Raw genomic sequence first — 16,950 nt, 5'->3', positions numbered from 1 at the left:
AGCCTAAACCTCCCCTGGCAGAGCTTGAGGCCATTCCCTCTCGTCCTGTCCCCTGTCACTTGGACAACCCAGAAGAGAGGAGCTGGTCATTTTGACCAACACAAGTACAAAACCAATGGAGCCTGGTGAGGGAAACAACCTCCTTCAAACTCTACCGAGTTCCTTCCCTGCTCCATTGTGATTAAACCCCAGGTGCTGATGCCACAGCCCCTCAGCCAGCTTGCCCCGCACTCCCTTTGGCACTGGTGACCAGCTTAAATCCCCCGCACGCTTGGCTGAGCATTCCCCACCCCCTTGCAACTGCCTCCTAGTCCAGGAAGGAGCGCGCAAGCCTTTGCCTCACTTTTCACATAGCTTTCAGCAGCTCCAATGTCATTGCCTAGGCGACCGGGACGCTATTTGATTGTAGGGCAGTAAATAACTTAGATCCTCAATCCCAGGCCGCGGGAGACCTCCGGGGGAACTTGAAACGCTTGGGCAGCCAGAGCAGGTAGGAGGAAAAAAGATGACAAAGGGGAACCCCTTGCTATTTGTGTGTGTGAGTTTCTCAGCCGACCCTCTCTCCAGGGCTCGATAACGCAGCTGGGAGATGGCTTGTGGCCACTTTGCTTTGTAGAGTAGCTACACAATTTTGAAGTGCCTTGGAAAGTTTGCTCCCAAGCGCCTTAGATACAGAGCCAATGCACTCGTGGAAGACAAACCTACCTAGTTTTGAATGGGAAAAGCAAGCGGTGGGGCTGGGTAGCCGCAGGATGCTGAGGTTGGTGCTGGTCCCGAGGCAGGGCTGACGCTCGGCTGCCGGGGAGGAAGGGAGAGCCGGCTGGTTCAGCCTCCTGCTCCGTCACAAGTTTCCTCTCGAGGACTCTCTCCATCAGAGGGGATTGCTATTGAGCCTGCCCGCTCCTAGGAAAGAAAATTGTTTATAAGCTTCTGGACCCCGAGGAGGGCTCCTGAGATTCAGGCTGCAGGAAAGCTCTCTTGGTTGCTTTTAGAAGACTCATTTTGCAGGTGTGAATTTAATAACCTGGGAAAAAATTATAAATAGCACAGGGTAGTGTTGGCACCTTGGGATCCATCAACATTTTGCAAACAAAACTCTTCGCTGTGGGCTGAATGAACCTGATGGTTCTCATTGCACAGGGAAGGTTCTCAAGCTATCAAGCAATGCACAGTGGCTTAGTGCGAGAGTTGGAAAGTCTTCCTCCCTCAGGATGAGCTAATTCCTAAAGAAGGAATTAGGAATAGCCCTATTAAATAGGTTTTGTGCATTTATCTTCCATTAAGGTGGATGCAAAATGCTGTCACGATTCATTCTGGGATGTTAGAGTGGTGGGATCGTGGCAGATGTGTTACTGCCAGATAAAATAGAAACAGATTTTTCTCAGTGCCTGAAATTGAGGCTTAAAGTTAATGGTGAGATCAAAGGTGCTCCTTCCAGGCAGTGCAGGAACTCAGCTGCCAGGCATCACTCTTCGCAAGGAGAGCTGTTCTCCTGTCCTGGGATGGCTGTGGTGGAGTTTGGTGCATGATTTTCATCCTCCTTGTGTTCCTGGAGCTGAGGGAGAAATGACTTGAGGTGCGCTGGGGCTGACTTGGCTTCTCGGACACAGCCAGTGACAGCTGTGGGGAAAATCCTGAGGAGTGCTTCCATGCTAATCCTTTGGAAATCACATCAGTGGCAGTTCACAGAGAAGGTGCAGGTGGAACCGGTGGCCAGAGCGACCCAGTGCTCTCCCACAGTCCCAGGGAGGTGGCAGCTCCCACCTCAGAGCTGAGCTGAGCCCCAGCACAAGCCGAGGTGCTGGAGTGCCTCTTGGTAGTCTTCGTCTCGCTACTCCTGGTCTCCTTTTCTCCTGTGCAGTTTCCCTGCAATGCACTCACTAGCAACAGAGGGAAGCAGCAATCCAGCGATTGCAGAGCCTGCTCCAGTAAGCACAGGGAGAGTGGCTTTCCCAAGTGAAAACAGGGAAACCCTGCCAGCACCCTTGGCGCCCACCACCAACGCCCCTGGTGTGCATGTTTCGCTCTTTCTTCCTCTAAGAGCCTGCTATGAATCCGGTGTTTATCCTGCCACAGGCTCCCTGAGGAGACAGCAGCCCCTGTGCCAGCCACGCCGAGCATCCCCATCGCAGCAGGGATGGGGGATCCCTTGCCTAGGCAAAGAGATCCTTGGTTTAATAAGCAGCTCTGGGTCTCCGGAGGTGTTAAATCCCCCTGAGGTGGGGAAGGTGACCAGAGAACTCTTTCTGGCTGCAGTTAGAGGTGTTACCTCAGGTCTCCCCTTTGGTGCTGGGGTGCGGGTGACATCAGGGAGCTGACCCATCCATGGCAGAGGTGAAATAGCTTCCAAATGGATTCAGGGGACTGGAAGTAGTGGAGAAGCTGAGCCTGGCTGTGGCTGATCTCCAGCTTTGCCCCTGCTGCTGTATTTATCTCCAGGTTAGTTGTCTCCTGGTTCTGCTTACATAGCCTAAAGGTGTGGAGAAGGTAATCACATCCAAGCTGTCTCCAGCAATTTGGAATTAGTCTTTAAGGCTGTTCCTAGTTTGCCTTTAATTTAGCTGTGCCACAGGGCACCTGCTGCTTCTGATGGGATGTTTTTTCCTTCTGCTGGACCATCAGAGCACCCTCCTGACCTCCCTGAGCGTGAATGCCTCCAGCGTTCATTGCATCATGGGACTCTAAAGGGCGCCCGTTTTAGAGCGAATGGCTCTGTCATTGGCACCACTGCCAACCTCAGGGAACACCATTAGCAAAGTCTTTAGTGGTTCTGTATCATCTCAGCTGCCAGGCTGTCACTGTAGCTGCAGGGATGCCTTCCCACAATGTGCCACGATCACTGCAGCAGGTGCCTTCACAATGCCAACAGCCCGAGTGTCTCTTCGAACTATGGAATTTAGAGCTCGGATGCGAGAAGATACTGGCTTGGCTTTGTGAGCATCAATTGTGCTTTGAAAGAGAAAGGGAATTTCCAAAACGCCCTTAAAATATTCAGATTTTTTTTCTTGCAAAAAACGAGTGCAGCCACGTGGTCAGAGCTGGTGTCACCCATCCTGACCACACAGCCGGGGCGGCGCAGAGGTACTTTCTCCACTGAAGGGAAAGGCCTGGCTCCTTCCTGAAGCTGCCGCTGCCCTGGGCCAGGGAAAGCAGCATGGAAGAAGGGTAAGGCCACCAGAAGTCGCCTGCCTCAGCTCTTTCCTTTCCTCAAAGCTGCCATGTAGGTCTTTCTGTTTCTCTGTGTGTCACACGTGGGGCGAGGAGGGATGGGAGGACACCAAACTCTCACTTGCTCGCTGTTCTGCGATGGGACCGCAGGGAAGGAGCCTTCATCTGCTGTGCGAACCCTCCTGGAGGAGCATCCGTGTCTGCCTTGACTCACAGATGCAGCCGGCGGGGGACGCCGCCCTGGTTTCGATTTAGCTCCCATTCCTGCATCCACCCTGTCCCCAGCTGACTCGGAGGGCTCTGGGAGACCCCAGCACCACTCAGTTAGAAAGCGGCTGCCCTCGCTCCGCAGCTCAAGCCCGAGGAACAGGAAGCTTGCAGGCTTTCACTATTAGATGGCGGCACCACCTTGAACTGAGAGGCTCACACTGGCATGGGGACGAGGAGCAGGCAGGCGGTGCCGTGTCAGCCAGGGCAGGGCAGCAGTCCCGCTGCTTTCAGGGAGTGGGAAAGGGAGGAAGAGGAGGATGATATGGCAGGGCTGCCAGTAGAGGAAGGTGGCGTAGGCTCAAGATGGCTCCGTGACATGTGCCGCGCTCGCTGCTGGGCACACAGGGAGAGACGACGCGCTGCCGGCTGCCTTGGAAGAGGCCAAGAAACATTGTCCAAGGGCAAAAGGAACAGGCTGGATTGAGGATGACTCTGGTTATGCCTGTGCAGCAGCATTCAGAAGGCTTGTGCTGAAGGATAAGCTTTCCCGCGCGTTCCCCACGTGCCGCCCTGGGTGAGCGGAGCGCTTTCTCCCAGCGACACTTCCCTCTTGGCAAAGCAGAGGCTCCGCTCCTGCCCTGCGTCACTTGGGGGGCATAACATACCATTCTGGGATGATTGCAAGCGGCTTGGAAGTGGGCAGGTCATTTCCATGTCCGAACAAGTCAGATTTAGGATCATGGGATCATGGCTTTGCTGTAAACTCGCTCCACACGTGCGGGTGTCTTACCGGTCATTCTGCCTTTATGGATCTGTGGGTATCTGCAATGGGAGCTTCCCAAGAAAAACGGTAGCTTGTGGACAAGTGATGCTCCTGGGATAAAAGCTGCCTGAAATGGATAAACCAGGGCTGAAGGGCTACAGTGAAATAGGCAGATTTCTTTTGAAGTTAAGTGGTCACTGGCTGCGGGTGCTGCCTCAGCCCCTGCCAGCACTCAGAGCTCTGCAATCCCAATTCCTGGGTATGCCTTGCTGGGAGCCAGTGGCAGCCCAGGAGATTTCATGTACCAGCCAGAGGGCCACACTGCCCATGACCTGACTCTGTGGCACTGCTGCAGTTCAAAGACACAAATCTCTCTCCTGTGCTCCCGAGGTTAGCAGGGGAGGATTTCCTACCCCAGAGCAGAGCAGGCACCTCACAGTGCAACCAGGGCTGCAGCAAGGGTGCCCTCAGATCTGATCTTGCTGCAAGACCTTTTTTTTGCCATAGGTTGGAGTTTCAGTTTGATTCAGAGCACCGATACTCAAGAGTTTGTTATTGCTGTGTCTAACTGGAGAGTCTGAGCCCTTTGCTGAATGAAGCTGGTCAAAGTGATTACTCAGAACAGTTGTGCGAAGCCTCCCCAGGGCCGAGGGAGCTGTTTGTAACCACGCCGGAGCTGTAAACTTCGTAACTGGGAGCCTTGAGTCACAGGAGCAGTGCTTGGCAGAAATGGGCCGACATCCCAGCACCCCACTGCACTCTGGCAGTGCTAACCTTGCTGTTTCTCTTTGCCTTTAGAGTGTTTTACCCTCTGTCAGACTCCCCCTCCGTGAAGATGTCCCAGTCAACTCCAGCTGATGAAGGCGCGACATTTGAGCACCTCTGGAGCACGCTGTAAGTGGTGGTTGATCACTGAGATGTATTCTGAGGCAGAAGTGGCCCTTTGCTCTCTAATCCGTGTTGGCACATCTCATTACCATGGCCCAAAGGGTGACAGGTTTCTTTTGCATCCTCCAGTTTTCACATATTCTATTTCCACACTGAGAGTTCCACTCCTAGACTCTGATCTCTCTGCTCAGACCATTTCATTTGCCAAACACCTTTGCCCAGAGACAGCAGGCAAGTCATAGGCCGTGGAGCGCACATGCGCTGAAAGCAGAGACCCACAGACCTTGTTTCCAGGTACTGGATGCTGTTTCTGGTGCAGCTACCAGCTTTTTTGATGTGCTCGTACCCATCAGTCTCCACTCACTCGGCTCAGTGGCTGCCCACTTCAAATGGGTATTTTATAAAATTAAACACCTTTCATCCATGCCAGGACTTTTGTAAGCCTTCTGGCCTTTGGGCCTCACACTCTGCTCAAGCAAGGCAGAAGGTCTGTGCTTCATTTCATCTTCTTTCTTGCTGGGTAACCTCTCACTTAAAGACATTCCGAGGTGACAGCTATGGGTAGATGAAGAATATCCCATCTCTGCTTTCTTTACCCAACAGGCAGCAGTTTCCCCAAGCAAAACCTGCTCTGCCATGTAAAAATAAAAGCAGATGATGGAGGGAGAAGTTGAGAAGGCAATGAGGTTCAAGAGAATTTCAGGTTGCTGGGTGGTGGTACTGGCTGTGCTGGATCTGACTGTTTGCCATCACCTTTTCCACAGGGAACCAGACAGCACCTACTTCGACCTCCCTCCATCCAACCACACCAGCAGCAATGAGGTCTCCGACCGCACAGAGGTCACGATGGACATCTTCCAGATGAGAAGCATGAACGACTCGGTCATGGTGAGTGTGCTCAGACTGCACAAACAGGAGCTGCATCATGTACAAACCTGCTTTCCCTGGTGGGCTGGGGGCTCTGGGGTACGAAGTGGGATGATTGCCGATTCGTAAACTGGACACAGCCTACAGGTGTGTCATCGTGCAGGGTCTGAGAACCTGTAAGTGATGGTTGTGTCGGGTGGTGCAGTGTTCTGTAAAATAGTGGCTATTTATGGGTAGATAATATTGCTACATGCACTGTAACGATGGCAGAGCTCAAGTTCCTTGGCCGGAGGAGAGTACAGCTCATGCTGGTGCAAACGTGCTGTGTAGTAAAAGCTTCTGTAAGCTGCTGGCGAGGCAGAGCTGCTGGAGGGGCACATCATGCTCACTGCACCCAGCTCTGCTCCTGCCACAGTGCCTGAAGCTCTGTGCCGTTGCCCTTCCCTCCAAGAAACTGGTGCCCCTCTGTCTAAAGCAAAGGGTTTGGTGAGCGTAGTGGGCATGTGAGGTGTCTGGGTCGCCAGTGCATGTTCAGATCTCTGAGCAGGGTGACCTCCTGGGAGCACTAATACTGAAGCAGCTCCGGCTGCTGGCAGCATCTCCCTCCAGAAAGCTGCCGTTTCCCTCCTCGTTCACAGCATCTCCCTCCAGAAAGCCACTGTTTCCCTCCTCACCAGCTTGCATCCCCTCCCCCAGCTCCTCTTTCCCTCGCTTTTCCCTTGCTTTCCCTCCCTTCCCCGGCCTTTGTCTGCAGCGAGCAGGAGCCTGGCAGAGGGATCAGTGCTAATTGGGGAGCACCCCCTCGCTGAGCTTGCTGTCACCTTTCTTGCTGGTCCTGCTGTAACCGAAGCCGAGCCGGTACAGCCTGGGGTGCTGCCAGTGCCTCCAGGATCCTGAGCCCAGTGGCCATGTGCATCCCTGGCCCTTGCTTGGGGTAGCAAGCCCCTAGTAAATATTTATCATACGCTGCTGAGCTCCCAGTGAGCCGTGGACAGCTCTCCCTGCTGGTCCCTTCCAACACAAACCACTCTTTGATTCAATGATTCTATAACCTACCTTCCAGACACGTGTGCTGCATTGCTCCTAAATACTCTTTCCAGGGTCCTCTGGGAGGAGCTGCAGTAATTAATGATGTGAACAATTCCTCAGCCACCCTTTCTGCTTAGAGGCAACAACTTCAGGACTGGTAGTTTGTGCAGCGCTTTAGGCTTTACGTACAACACTGCTGCTGACCTACTCGTGTGTGGGTCCACACACTGGGAGGTGGTTCCACCTTCCACACCACACCAGTCTCTGACCTGCTTATTTGCTCCAGTTTGTAGCCTTCTGTGGTGGAGTCTGGATGTAGAAAACACCAGGAGAAACCTGCCTTGAGTTGGATGGAAATCTGCCTGGTTGGTCTAGATATCTGTCTATCCATCTGTCTGTATCTGTCCATCTAGATATCTCTCTAGCCATCTATCTATATCTATCCATCTATATATCCACTTATCCCTATCTGTCCATCTAGATATCCATCTATTCAGAACTACCCATCTAGATACCTGCCCAGCCATCTATCGATACCTATCCATCTACATATCCGTCTATCCTTATCTATCCATCCATCTAGGCAGGTAGAACTCCACATCTCTAAGACATGGAGCTATCTCAGAGTCACCAGCATCATTTGGTCAATGCAAGTGCAGCCGCTGCGGTCTGCTCGTAAAGCCTGCTGGCCAAGCAGCTTTCCAGCGTGGAATTTGTCCGGGGTTGATGACGGAGCTGGACCCCCGCTCTCCCTGCGGTGGGAATGGTTGGTATCGCCCAGTCCATCACTGGGCAAGCTGGGGCCTGCCCTGGGCTTTAATGAATAGTCATGAGGGACAGAAGGGGGTGGGCCCCGTTTTGTTGTTGGATGCAGCTAGTTGACAGAACTAAGGGAGATGAAAAAAGCAAAAAAGCCAACACACGGCGGCACACGGGTGGCCAGTGCAGCATCCCTGATGCTGCCCGCCCCAGCCCTGCTCCCGCATCCCTTCTGCCTTCCTACCTTGGCCATCCTCGCCGCCACCCTGACCCCATGACTCCTGTAGCGGGACGCTTCCCAGCGCTCCGTGACTCCCGAGAAGACTAAAATGCTGTACATTAGTGACCCGATGCAGCATTATACCACGGTAGGTGCTACTTGTTATTAACGGGTTTTGCCTTGCTGCTTTTATGTCAAACCATCCTCTGTCACTGTGGCAGGAGCTGGGTGCGTGCTCCGGCTCTGCTTCCTGAGCCTCCGTGCCCGCTGCTGCCTGGGTTGTGCCAAGGGCTCAGGATGGCATGAGCCTTACCTCGTCCTGAGGCTGCACCGAGGAGCTGCAGCTGCTCTGCCCCATCCATGAGCCATGCCCTGTGTAAGCAGGCGATGCTGCAGCCTTGGTGGATCACTCGCCATTCCTCTCTGGCTTTACCCACTTCTTCAGAGCCCAAGGTGCACTCCAAACCTTTGGTACAAAGGGCTGCAGGCTCCCTCACCCGCGGATATGCAGACGGGAGGGCTGTTCACTAGAGCATCCCTCTGAGAGGCTCCGGCACCCGTTTGCCATCCACTGGGAACCTCCATAGCTGAGCGCACTGCACATACCCACGGCCCCACGCAGGCTTTCCTTCCCTAATTTAAACTCTCTGGGAGGGCAGGGCGGATGGAACGGTCCCTGCACTTGCAGGTGATACATTTCAACATTTTCAGGTTGCTTTTTTGAGTCAAAAGGCGTTTGTGTCTGTGCTCTGGCATTCCGAGAGGTGAGGTACAGGCAGAGATGCTGTTCGGGATAGAAAGGTGCGGTGCTGCTCTTCCCAACCAGAAATTACTTCATTCATCATTTTTGTCTTGCGTGTGGTGGTATAAAGCTAATTCGTATTGAGTTCATTTTGGGCTGTAGCGCTGTTACTTGGGAGGTCGCTGCTGCAGCTGCTTGAATATTTATCCGTGTGTGTGGATAAACACACATATGTGTGTATATTTACAGAGCACTGTGTTGGGTCTGTCAACACACACAAACACTCATGCCTTCAATTTGTCTTTTAAGGGAACATTTCCAAAATTCAGTCTAGTTTTTAAACCAGATAGGTCATTTTTCCCCCTGCTCCTCACTTTGGGTATCTCTGCTGGTGGATTTCTAAAGCCTTGGTGCTCCAGATGATTGTTTTGTGCTGGTAGGGGATCCCAGCTCGCAGAGGCATTGCTCTGGGTCTTGTATCTCCTTCGTGTGTGGAGAGGTTGCCATTTTCCCCAAGGGAAAGCTCTCTCCTGTGCAGAGGTTGGGATGCTCTTCTCAGTGGGTCTGTCCCGATTTCCATGCCCATTCAGACTTCAGCTGCTCCCGTTCCTGGCTCCGAGCACCACAAACTCACAAAATCATGCAAGGATGATTTTTGCAGAGTTTTTCTGGCTGCTTCCAGGGGCTGCCTCATCCCAGCCCACCCTGCAGCTCTTGAGTTCATAGCTCTGAGCAGCAGATATCACCAGGAGGCAAAAAGCTTCCTGGTTATTTCCTATTTCAGCAGATGAGGACCCATGGGAGCCTGCTAGGGGTGCAAGGGCAGTGCTGAAGATCGCCTTGTTTGCTCCTCAAGCGAAGAGAATTTACTCTTCATTCATTCATTCCTAAAACCGCACGCGGCCAGGCGCAGGGCATGTGTGCAGCCCATTCCCAGTGTCCCTTCTGTTGTTCCAGGAGAGCAGATCAGCTCCGTTGCGATGCCTGGGGATTATCTGGGCTGCAGACCGGTCCTGCCAAGCAGAAATCCCTTTTCCCTTGGTTTCCATGTGCAATTTTAACACCTATTTTGCTGAAGTTTCCCACAACATTTCCTCCAGGAGAAGCCTGGGACTGTGACTGGGGGTGGTTTGTCCTCGGCAGGACTGTTCATAGAGCATTGAGAAGGAAAAGAGGGGTTTACATGCATATTTTAGGGGCGAAGATAGGTGGATGTGTAAAAGCAAGTCAGATCTTGTTCAGCATTCCTCCAGTTAGTCACAGGCTCCAACGACCTTGTGAGAGATGCAGACAACAGGAGAACTTCCCTGGAGAACGATGATTGCCTTTAAACCATTATACATCGCAGACGTTGGGGTGAGGTTGGGATCCCAAGTTAAAACACGTCTCTTGATTCCTAAGCCGTGAGACTCGCAGCCGTTCGGAAGAGAAGGCAGGCAGCATTGCTGGCTGGGCTGAGGGACGGTGGCAGCCGCCTTCCAGTGACTCCTGGTTTCCCAGAGCCGTTCTGGCTGGTGGCTGGAGGGATGGTCCTTGCCGGGGAGACCGGAGTTGGGGAGGGGGAGCACAGCCCCGTTCCCCGTCTTGTACAGGGTGCTGTGGGGAGTCGGGATGACGAGCAGCGATGCAACGGTCACCGGCAGCACCCGCCTCCGGGACTGCCAGGACACTGCTGGCTGGCAAAAGCCGGGACACCAAGCCTTGGCCAATGCGGGGAGTGCAGATTTCTGGGGGAAAAAATCCCACTTGCTTTGAGAAACGGTTGCATTCGGAATTTATTTTTTTTTAATATTAGTTTATTTCTCTTCCATAGAGAAAATAAATTTTTTAAATCTGATTTTCAGGTGAAAGGTTAAGGCTGCTTTAGCCACACAGTGTTTGAGAACGGAGCTTTGCTTAGGCTATGCCTGCAGATAAAAGAGCTGCCAGCTCTTACTGGACGTATCTGACAGGGATTGTCAGAAGAGGAACAAGAAAATAAGTTGTGATAAGGATTTCTGCAATCAGAGCCGGTAGATGCAGAAATAGCTACATTTGCTCTGTGCCCTTATTGCAGCGTGTGGCATCACAGCTACACGCTTTGCAGGTTTGAGGTTTCCCCCAAATTAGATGTATGCCAACAAAAGCCGCTGAAAGCAACCATCCCAGCTGGGAATGAATTACCCAAACCACACTGAGAGCCAGCTCTTCCTCAAGAAACACTTCTAGAGGTTCTGTTTCCCTTGCATACTCGCGACAAGGGAATGCATGTGGGAGCCGGCTGGAAAGCAGGTTGGACGCTGAGCTGGGAGCGATGCTGTGCTCGCCCCACGCCGGTGCTGAGCGCCGGGGCAGCCTCCCGGGATGCTCTGGCCACTGCGAAGGCCAGCGCTGGGCAGAGACTGTGCCCAGGATGGGGCCGTCACTCCCTGCTCGTGGTGGGACATCTCCCACTCCTGAGCAAACCCTGGAAAATCCCTGCCCGCTGGCAAGAGTGGCTTTGTATAGCCAGATGTGCTAGAAATCTAGGGATCTCAGGACCTCGCTGCCTTCAGTGAGGATGGAGCGCGTGGAAGGGCGTATTGGGTTTATCCCTTGCACAAGCGGTGACCTGTTCAGAAACCCAAGAGACCCCAACCAGCTCTTCTGGCTGGCGTTCCCACACGCTGGCCCTTTAAGGAGGCTGTAACAGGACACCTGGAGCCCTGGAGAAGTGTGGCTGAGGTTTCCATGTCTCTAAACTGGCTGGTGTTTTCTTTTTTCCCTCCTCCCCTTTTCCCTTCCTCCAGTCCCAGTTCAATTTGCTGAACAACAGCATGGATCAGAGCATCGGCAGCAGAGCAGCCTCCACCAGCCCCTACAGCTCCGAGCACACCTCCAATGTCCCAACGCATTCGCCCTACTCGCAGCCCAGCTCTACCTTCGACACCATGTCCCCAGCTCCCGTCATCCCCTCCAACACCGACTACCCCGGTCCCCACCACTTTGAGGTGACCTTCCAGCAGTCCAGCACCGCCAAGTCAGCCACCTGGACAGTAAGTCGCATGTCTTCTTACCTTTGCTAGGGAGATGCTGCCACCGCAGAGGGTGTTTTCAGCCAGCGGCTGCAGACACCCCGATGCCTCAGTGGTGCTTGGCAGTGGGATGCAGAGGGCATGCTCTCACGCAGCCACCACCCGCTGGGGACATCACCTGCGCAGGTGGCCCTGGAAAAAACAACATGCAGGAATCATCAGGGCCTGCTTTTTAAGGGTTTTCTCCTGAGGGGCTGTAGGCATGTTTCCAATGTAGCTTCTCTCTTAGTGATTTCCTAAACTGCCAGTAAATACCCCTAGAAATGCGAAGCTGGAGAACTGCCCTGGGGAAGGACTCTGCCTTGCTCTGATGGTGCTTCCCTGTGTGTTTGCCAGTGACTGCTGTCAGGGATGAGGCAGTGGGCGAGTTGGACCTTTGCTCAAATTTGTTGGGGCCATTCTCAGCTTTGCTGTGAATTCTTGCTTGTCATTTACAATCCTTTTTCATCTCACATCGGAAGAGTAACTTGATCTCTAGAAGTCATGGCAAAACAACAGGGTAGGTTTTTAATGACGGAGGGTCACCGTGCAGCATCACGCTGTGTGGGATGTGAGCGCTGCAGCCTGGTCCTCGGGAGTTGGGATGCAGGTTTGGTCCATGCTGGTCTGGCCACGCATCTGCAGCCCCAGCAAATCAGTAACCTGGGACCAGGGCTGAGCTTACAAGGCTGCTTTGATATTTGTGGCAACAGGTCCTGAATGCCCATCCCATTTCCTAGCTTGGTGTAGTGCTGTCCCTCTTTCTAAGCAAAAATGACACTTGCAGCTAGTGTTGGAGGCATTTCTGGATCTGGAAGAGCCGCTCACCGGCACACATAAGGCAGGCGGGTTTTCTCCTCCAGGAAACGTTAACGGAGCAGAAAGGCTGGGACGAGACAACTGGCAATGAGGGAGCAGCAGGGTTTGTGCTAGGGCAGCGGTTTGACATCACCACAAAGCGGGTAGAGCAGACCAGGAGCGATAGGTCAGTCCGAAGCGTGAGAATGGCTTTTATTTTGGGGAGTTGATGCGTTTACTTGCCAAGACGGTCCTTCCCGCGGGAGACAGAAAGAGTCCTTGGCTGCTCTCACACAGGCAGGTCCTGGTCAGTGGGTGCTGCTCCACTTGCAGCGGCTGGCGCGGTGTCATGGTGAGAGCAGGAGGGGATGGGCTACGGCATCGGCCACTGCACCGGCTCCGTCCCTTCTGTGAAAACCAAGAGGCAGGCAGAGCAGGCAGACCAGCAGCGAGCAGGTGTTTGAATTCAGTCGAATCCAGGGCTGGGGCAGCAGAGCAGCTTCCCTGTGTCTGGTCACCGGAGCTTCACAGCTTCACTGCCGAGTCACGCTGACAGGGGCTTGGGACCAGCAGTGCAAGTAGAGATGACCTCTCGTTGTAGGAGTGGTTAAGGCTTCAGTCTTTTCCTTGGCCTTTCCCTGTGAGATGTTACTAAAAAGTGCAGTTCATTAGGGTTTGAATAATCTGAAGGTCATCAGGGTAGGATGTGACTCCAGCCCGATTCTGTCCCTACTCAGGGGGGGAAACTCACATCAATTAAAACCAAAGCTGTGCAGAGGCAGGAGGCATTCCTGTGCCAAAAAAGCATCCAAATGGAAATTGAACTCACACCAGGGTGTCTTGTCCTGGTGCTCACTCACCACTGTACCTGGCTAGTAGTGCCTGTGGAATGGTTTGTGATGGAGCAGGCACAGCCATGGGCAGGGCCAAGCTAGGTGCTGCCGGGCACCCTCAGGCAGCGTTGCAGACAGGGTGTATCCGTGTGGAGGAGCAGAGGGAGCAGCAAGGGGCTCCCTGAGGCAGTCCTACAGCCCCTTCCATTGCTGGAGCCATCCCAGCCACCTGGGATATTTCCACAACCTCAAAGTGAGCCCAGTCTGTCTAAGCATCACCCCACACTGCCCCTGCTCCTGTAGCTGTCATGTCCCATTGGGAGCTGTGCTGATTAGGGCAGGATCGCTTTTTTCCTCAGGCCATTTTGTTAAGATCTTCTTTGTAGGCTGGAGCAGCCAGTGCTGCATCAATGCTGGGCTCAGAGGAGCAGCTGGACTCCAGAGATACCAGGAGAACGTGCTGTGGGCAGCCATAAGCACCTGCAGAAGATGCTCCTGGGGCTGGGAGCCGAGGCTGCAAGGAGGGAATCTCCTGGGAAGTGGTCCAGAGTGGAGGAGTTAAATACCTGCACAGGCTTTAATACCTGGCAGGGCAGTTGGTGAGATGCACGGACATCTGAATCACAACGCTGAGGTGATTGTGCGTCCCCGGAAAGCAGGCTGGCTGCAGGGCTCGTGCCTACCAGCACTGACTTGAGCCTTTTGGAGAACAAGAGCAGGTCAGCAGCGCCTGGCACCCTGGAGAGCATGGGGGATGTTTCATTTGAAATGCTAACCCCTGCGGGATCACTGACATGGGCACAGACCATCCAGCTCGTGAGTTTGCCACGTGAAAACCCACCTCTCTACGATCTCCTCTCAGGAGGGGAAGGAACCGACTGCAGCGTGCAGGCAATGCCAAACCAAAGAGCATGATGCGAGTCACCACGTCAGATGATTTGACATCATTTTGTTAATACGGTCACAAGCTCTGGCTGATGGACGTGTGTAGTCCCAGAGATTCCTGGGTTTGAAGGGTTTCGACTGAATCCCTCTGGCTGTTCCTCTGGAAGACCCGGCATAGAATTTTTTTAACAGTGAAGATAATTAACCATAGGAACAATTTACCAAGGAATGCAGTGGATTCTCCAACTCCTGAAGTATTTAAATGAGGAGTCTGCATATCTCTTGAGAGATAAGCTGTGCTCCGAGCAGACATTGTTGGCTCAAGGCACAACGAGTAGGCGCAGGGCTTGGGCCAGCAGTGCAGGGATCCAACCAGAGAATCATCACGTCTCATCTCTAGCCTTAAAATACTGAATTTCTAAACTGAAGAAATAGGTGAATGGAGAAGAGGAGAAGGTTTGGGACTGGAGTTTGGGGATAGCATTACCAGACCCAGGGCTGTCCTTGCAGAGGGATGCAGGGCTGCGGGTAGGTGCCATCCCAGTTCTGAGCACCACACGTTGTCACAAATCCTGAACCAAAGGAACCACACCAGTCTGCTGCCACCTCCCTTTTCATTTTTAATAGCCTTCTTATCAGTGGAGAGCAATGGCCAGATGCTGAAAATAAGGTTTTCCCTGTAGGTTCGAAGCCCCCCTCTGGTATACGGCTTTGATGGGGCTGGGAGGAGGACCAGGAGCTGCGGCGCTGCAAGACAGGGCATGCCAGCAGCCTGCCTGCTTGTTGGAAGCTATCAGGACTCTCAGTTCCCCGGCGCTGCCTGTACACGCTAGAGCCGTGAGCCGATCCGGGCTGTTTTCTCACAGGCAGCCCCTCGCCACGCCAGCCAGCTGGTAACTGATAGATAATTAGTATTTTTCTCAAGTCAGATCTGCGGCGAGTCGGTGCTTCCTCCCCTCTAAAACGCCAGCATGTGGCCAGCACCAGCAGAAGCGTTAATAGGGTCTTTGGCCTCCTGTGGTTGGGCTGCAAAAGGACGCGGGGGCTTAGGCCCCCGGTGCTGGGGCAGACAAACCTCCCCCAGCCCCAGTGCAAGGGGTCCTGGCCACGTCCAGGGTCTTGCCTGCTGCCTCAGTGAGCAAAGAGCTCGTGAGGGAAAGGCTGGAGAGGTCTGAAGCTGAGGCAAGATGCTCCTGCAAGGGTGGATGCTGTCCAGCAGTTACCCAAAGCCATGCCAAACTGGTTCCAGTAGATCTTGCAGCTGGACCGCAGACACTGAGGAAGCAGAAATGGTTGGTTTGGTGCTAACAATGAGGAAAGTGGGAATAAGCGGTGTGGCAGGAGGCAGGTTCTCCCTTGCTGGTCACTGCCTGAAGCTTTTTGGGGTGAAGGAGGGAAAAACTTCCAAGAGCATCTGTAGAAAATGAGCCCCCTCTTCAAACTCTCACTGATACCGTGTTTTAAGGAGATCCCTGTCCAACAGCAGCAGCCTGGAGATGAGCAGGGGCAGGCACAGCTCTGTACACTCTGCCTCCGAGCCACAAACATCTTTGTTTTCCCTCGAGTAGCTGGGCACAGATATTTTGGCATTCCAGAAGTAGGAAAGCAACATCAGCCTGCTCCAAAGCCCATCGAAGCCAGCCCACTGGAGGCTTTCCTCCAGCTTTCGCAGGGTGTGGATGAGGCTCCAGGAGCTCCAGACACAATGGAATTAAGAAAAAAGGCAAAGGAATTCAGTGTGTGATGTTCCAACACGATCCCGCTATCAGCTCCAATATCTCAAACCTTCACAGTACACACAGGTCAAGGGAACAACTTACTGGCAACCACCGCTCCGGTGGGAAGGTAACGCTTTCCAGCAGGAGAGAGCTGGGAGAGGATGCACTGCAAAAATAAGGTTGTTCTGGTCAGCTCCTCTACCTGAAACATGCAGGGTAGGTGGTGACAGAGGGACCTGCTGGAGGAACTGAGATAAAGAGGCTGCAGAAGGAGCTGCAGCTCCGTGCTCTGGCCCAGCAGCCGTCTTGGGTGGTGGCTGCATCCCAGCAGGTCAGCCCGCAGCACTCCCACCTCGGCTGCCCCGGCCAAATCCTTCAGGATCGGACACAGGGCGTGTTGCCACACCGCTGGAAGTGGGAGGTTTTGCCATGTGGGGCTGCATCCCACACCATGAGAACCACAGCTGCAAGTGTTCCTGGGAGCACTGACCTGTGGCGCTGAAGGAGTGGGGAGAGAGGCTGGATGTGCCCTTGGTAAACCACGTTCTCTGCCTGTGCCCCCTCCAGGCAGTGGCTGTAAGGAGGCAGAAGCAGCTCCCTCCTGCTCTGCGCAGCCTGCCAGGGATGCTGTGGGAGGCGGTGGTCTCCTCCCACATCCAGGTCGTGCTGCTCTGGGTTTTGCATTTCATTTCCAGCAGCGATTCCCAAGCCTGGCTCTCAGCTTCGTCTTCCCCTCAGCTTCGTCTTCCCTCCCAGCTTGCTCCCTGTATCAAGGCTTGATAACACAGTATGAAACAACTGCATTGCTGGATTTTCTGCTTCCTTTTTGGATGAGAGGGAAGTCCAGCACCAGCGTGGTCAGAGGACCTGAGTTTCCAGGCTCTCAGAAGGAATCAAACATACTAGGAGATTAAAACAAGCCCTGCGTGTGCCAGCACTGGCTGAGCTGTGACTAAGAACGGCTGGGATCCTGGTTGGCAGTTATTTTAAGGCTCTGCACACCAGGGAAGGAAAGGAGAAAACTCCTTTGGGGGTGAA

General features: G+C 53.6%; 1 protein-coding gene across 4 annotated transcripts in view; it reads left to right on the top strand.

Moving 5' to 3' along the window:
- The first annotated feature begins 426 nt into the window (after nucleotides 1-426).
- Nucleotides 427-16,950, top strand: part of TP73 (tumor protein p73) — a 28,664-nt gene continuing 12,140 nt past the window's right edge. For 2 of the 4 annotated variants that reach the window (XM_069874606.1, XM_069874610.1), the window contains exons 1-4: nucleotides 3,032-3,165; nucleotides 4,940-5,035; nucleotides 5,794-5,917; nucleotides 11,415-11,660. In XM_069874606.1, the coding sequence (XP_069730707.1) occupies nucleotides 3,155-3,165; nucleotides 4,940-5,035; nucleotides 5,794-5,917; nucleotides 11,415-11,660 (477 nt within the window). In that variant the 5' untranslated portion in view covers nucleotides 3,032-3,154. Of the gene's footprint in view, nucleotides 491-3,031; nucleotides 3,166-4,939; nucleotides 5,036-5,793; nucleotides 5,918-10,109; nucleotides 10,128-11,414; nucleotides 11,661-16,950 lie in introns of those variants that run through there. The other 2 variants (XM_069874608.1, XM_069874609.1) reach the window with 2 other exon arrangements.

Source organism: Phaenicophaeus curvirostris, chromosome 22 (assembly GCF_032191515.1).
Source record: "Phaenicophaeus curvirostris isolate KB17595 chromosome 22, BPBGC_Pcur_1.0, whole genome shotgun sequence".
Taxonomy (NCBI): Eukaryota; Metazoa; Chordata; class Aves; order Cuculiformes; family Cuculidae; genus Phaenicophaeus; species Phaenicophaeus curvirostris.
Note: the sequence above shows the minus strand (reverse complement) of the source record. Positions and strands in the feature narration are given on the sequence as shown.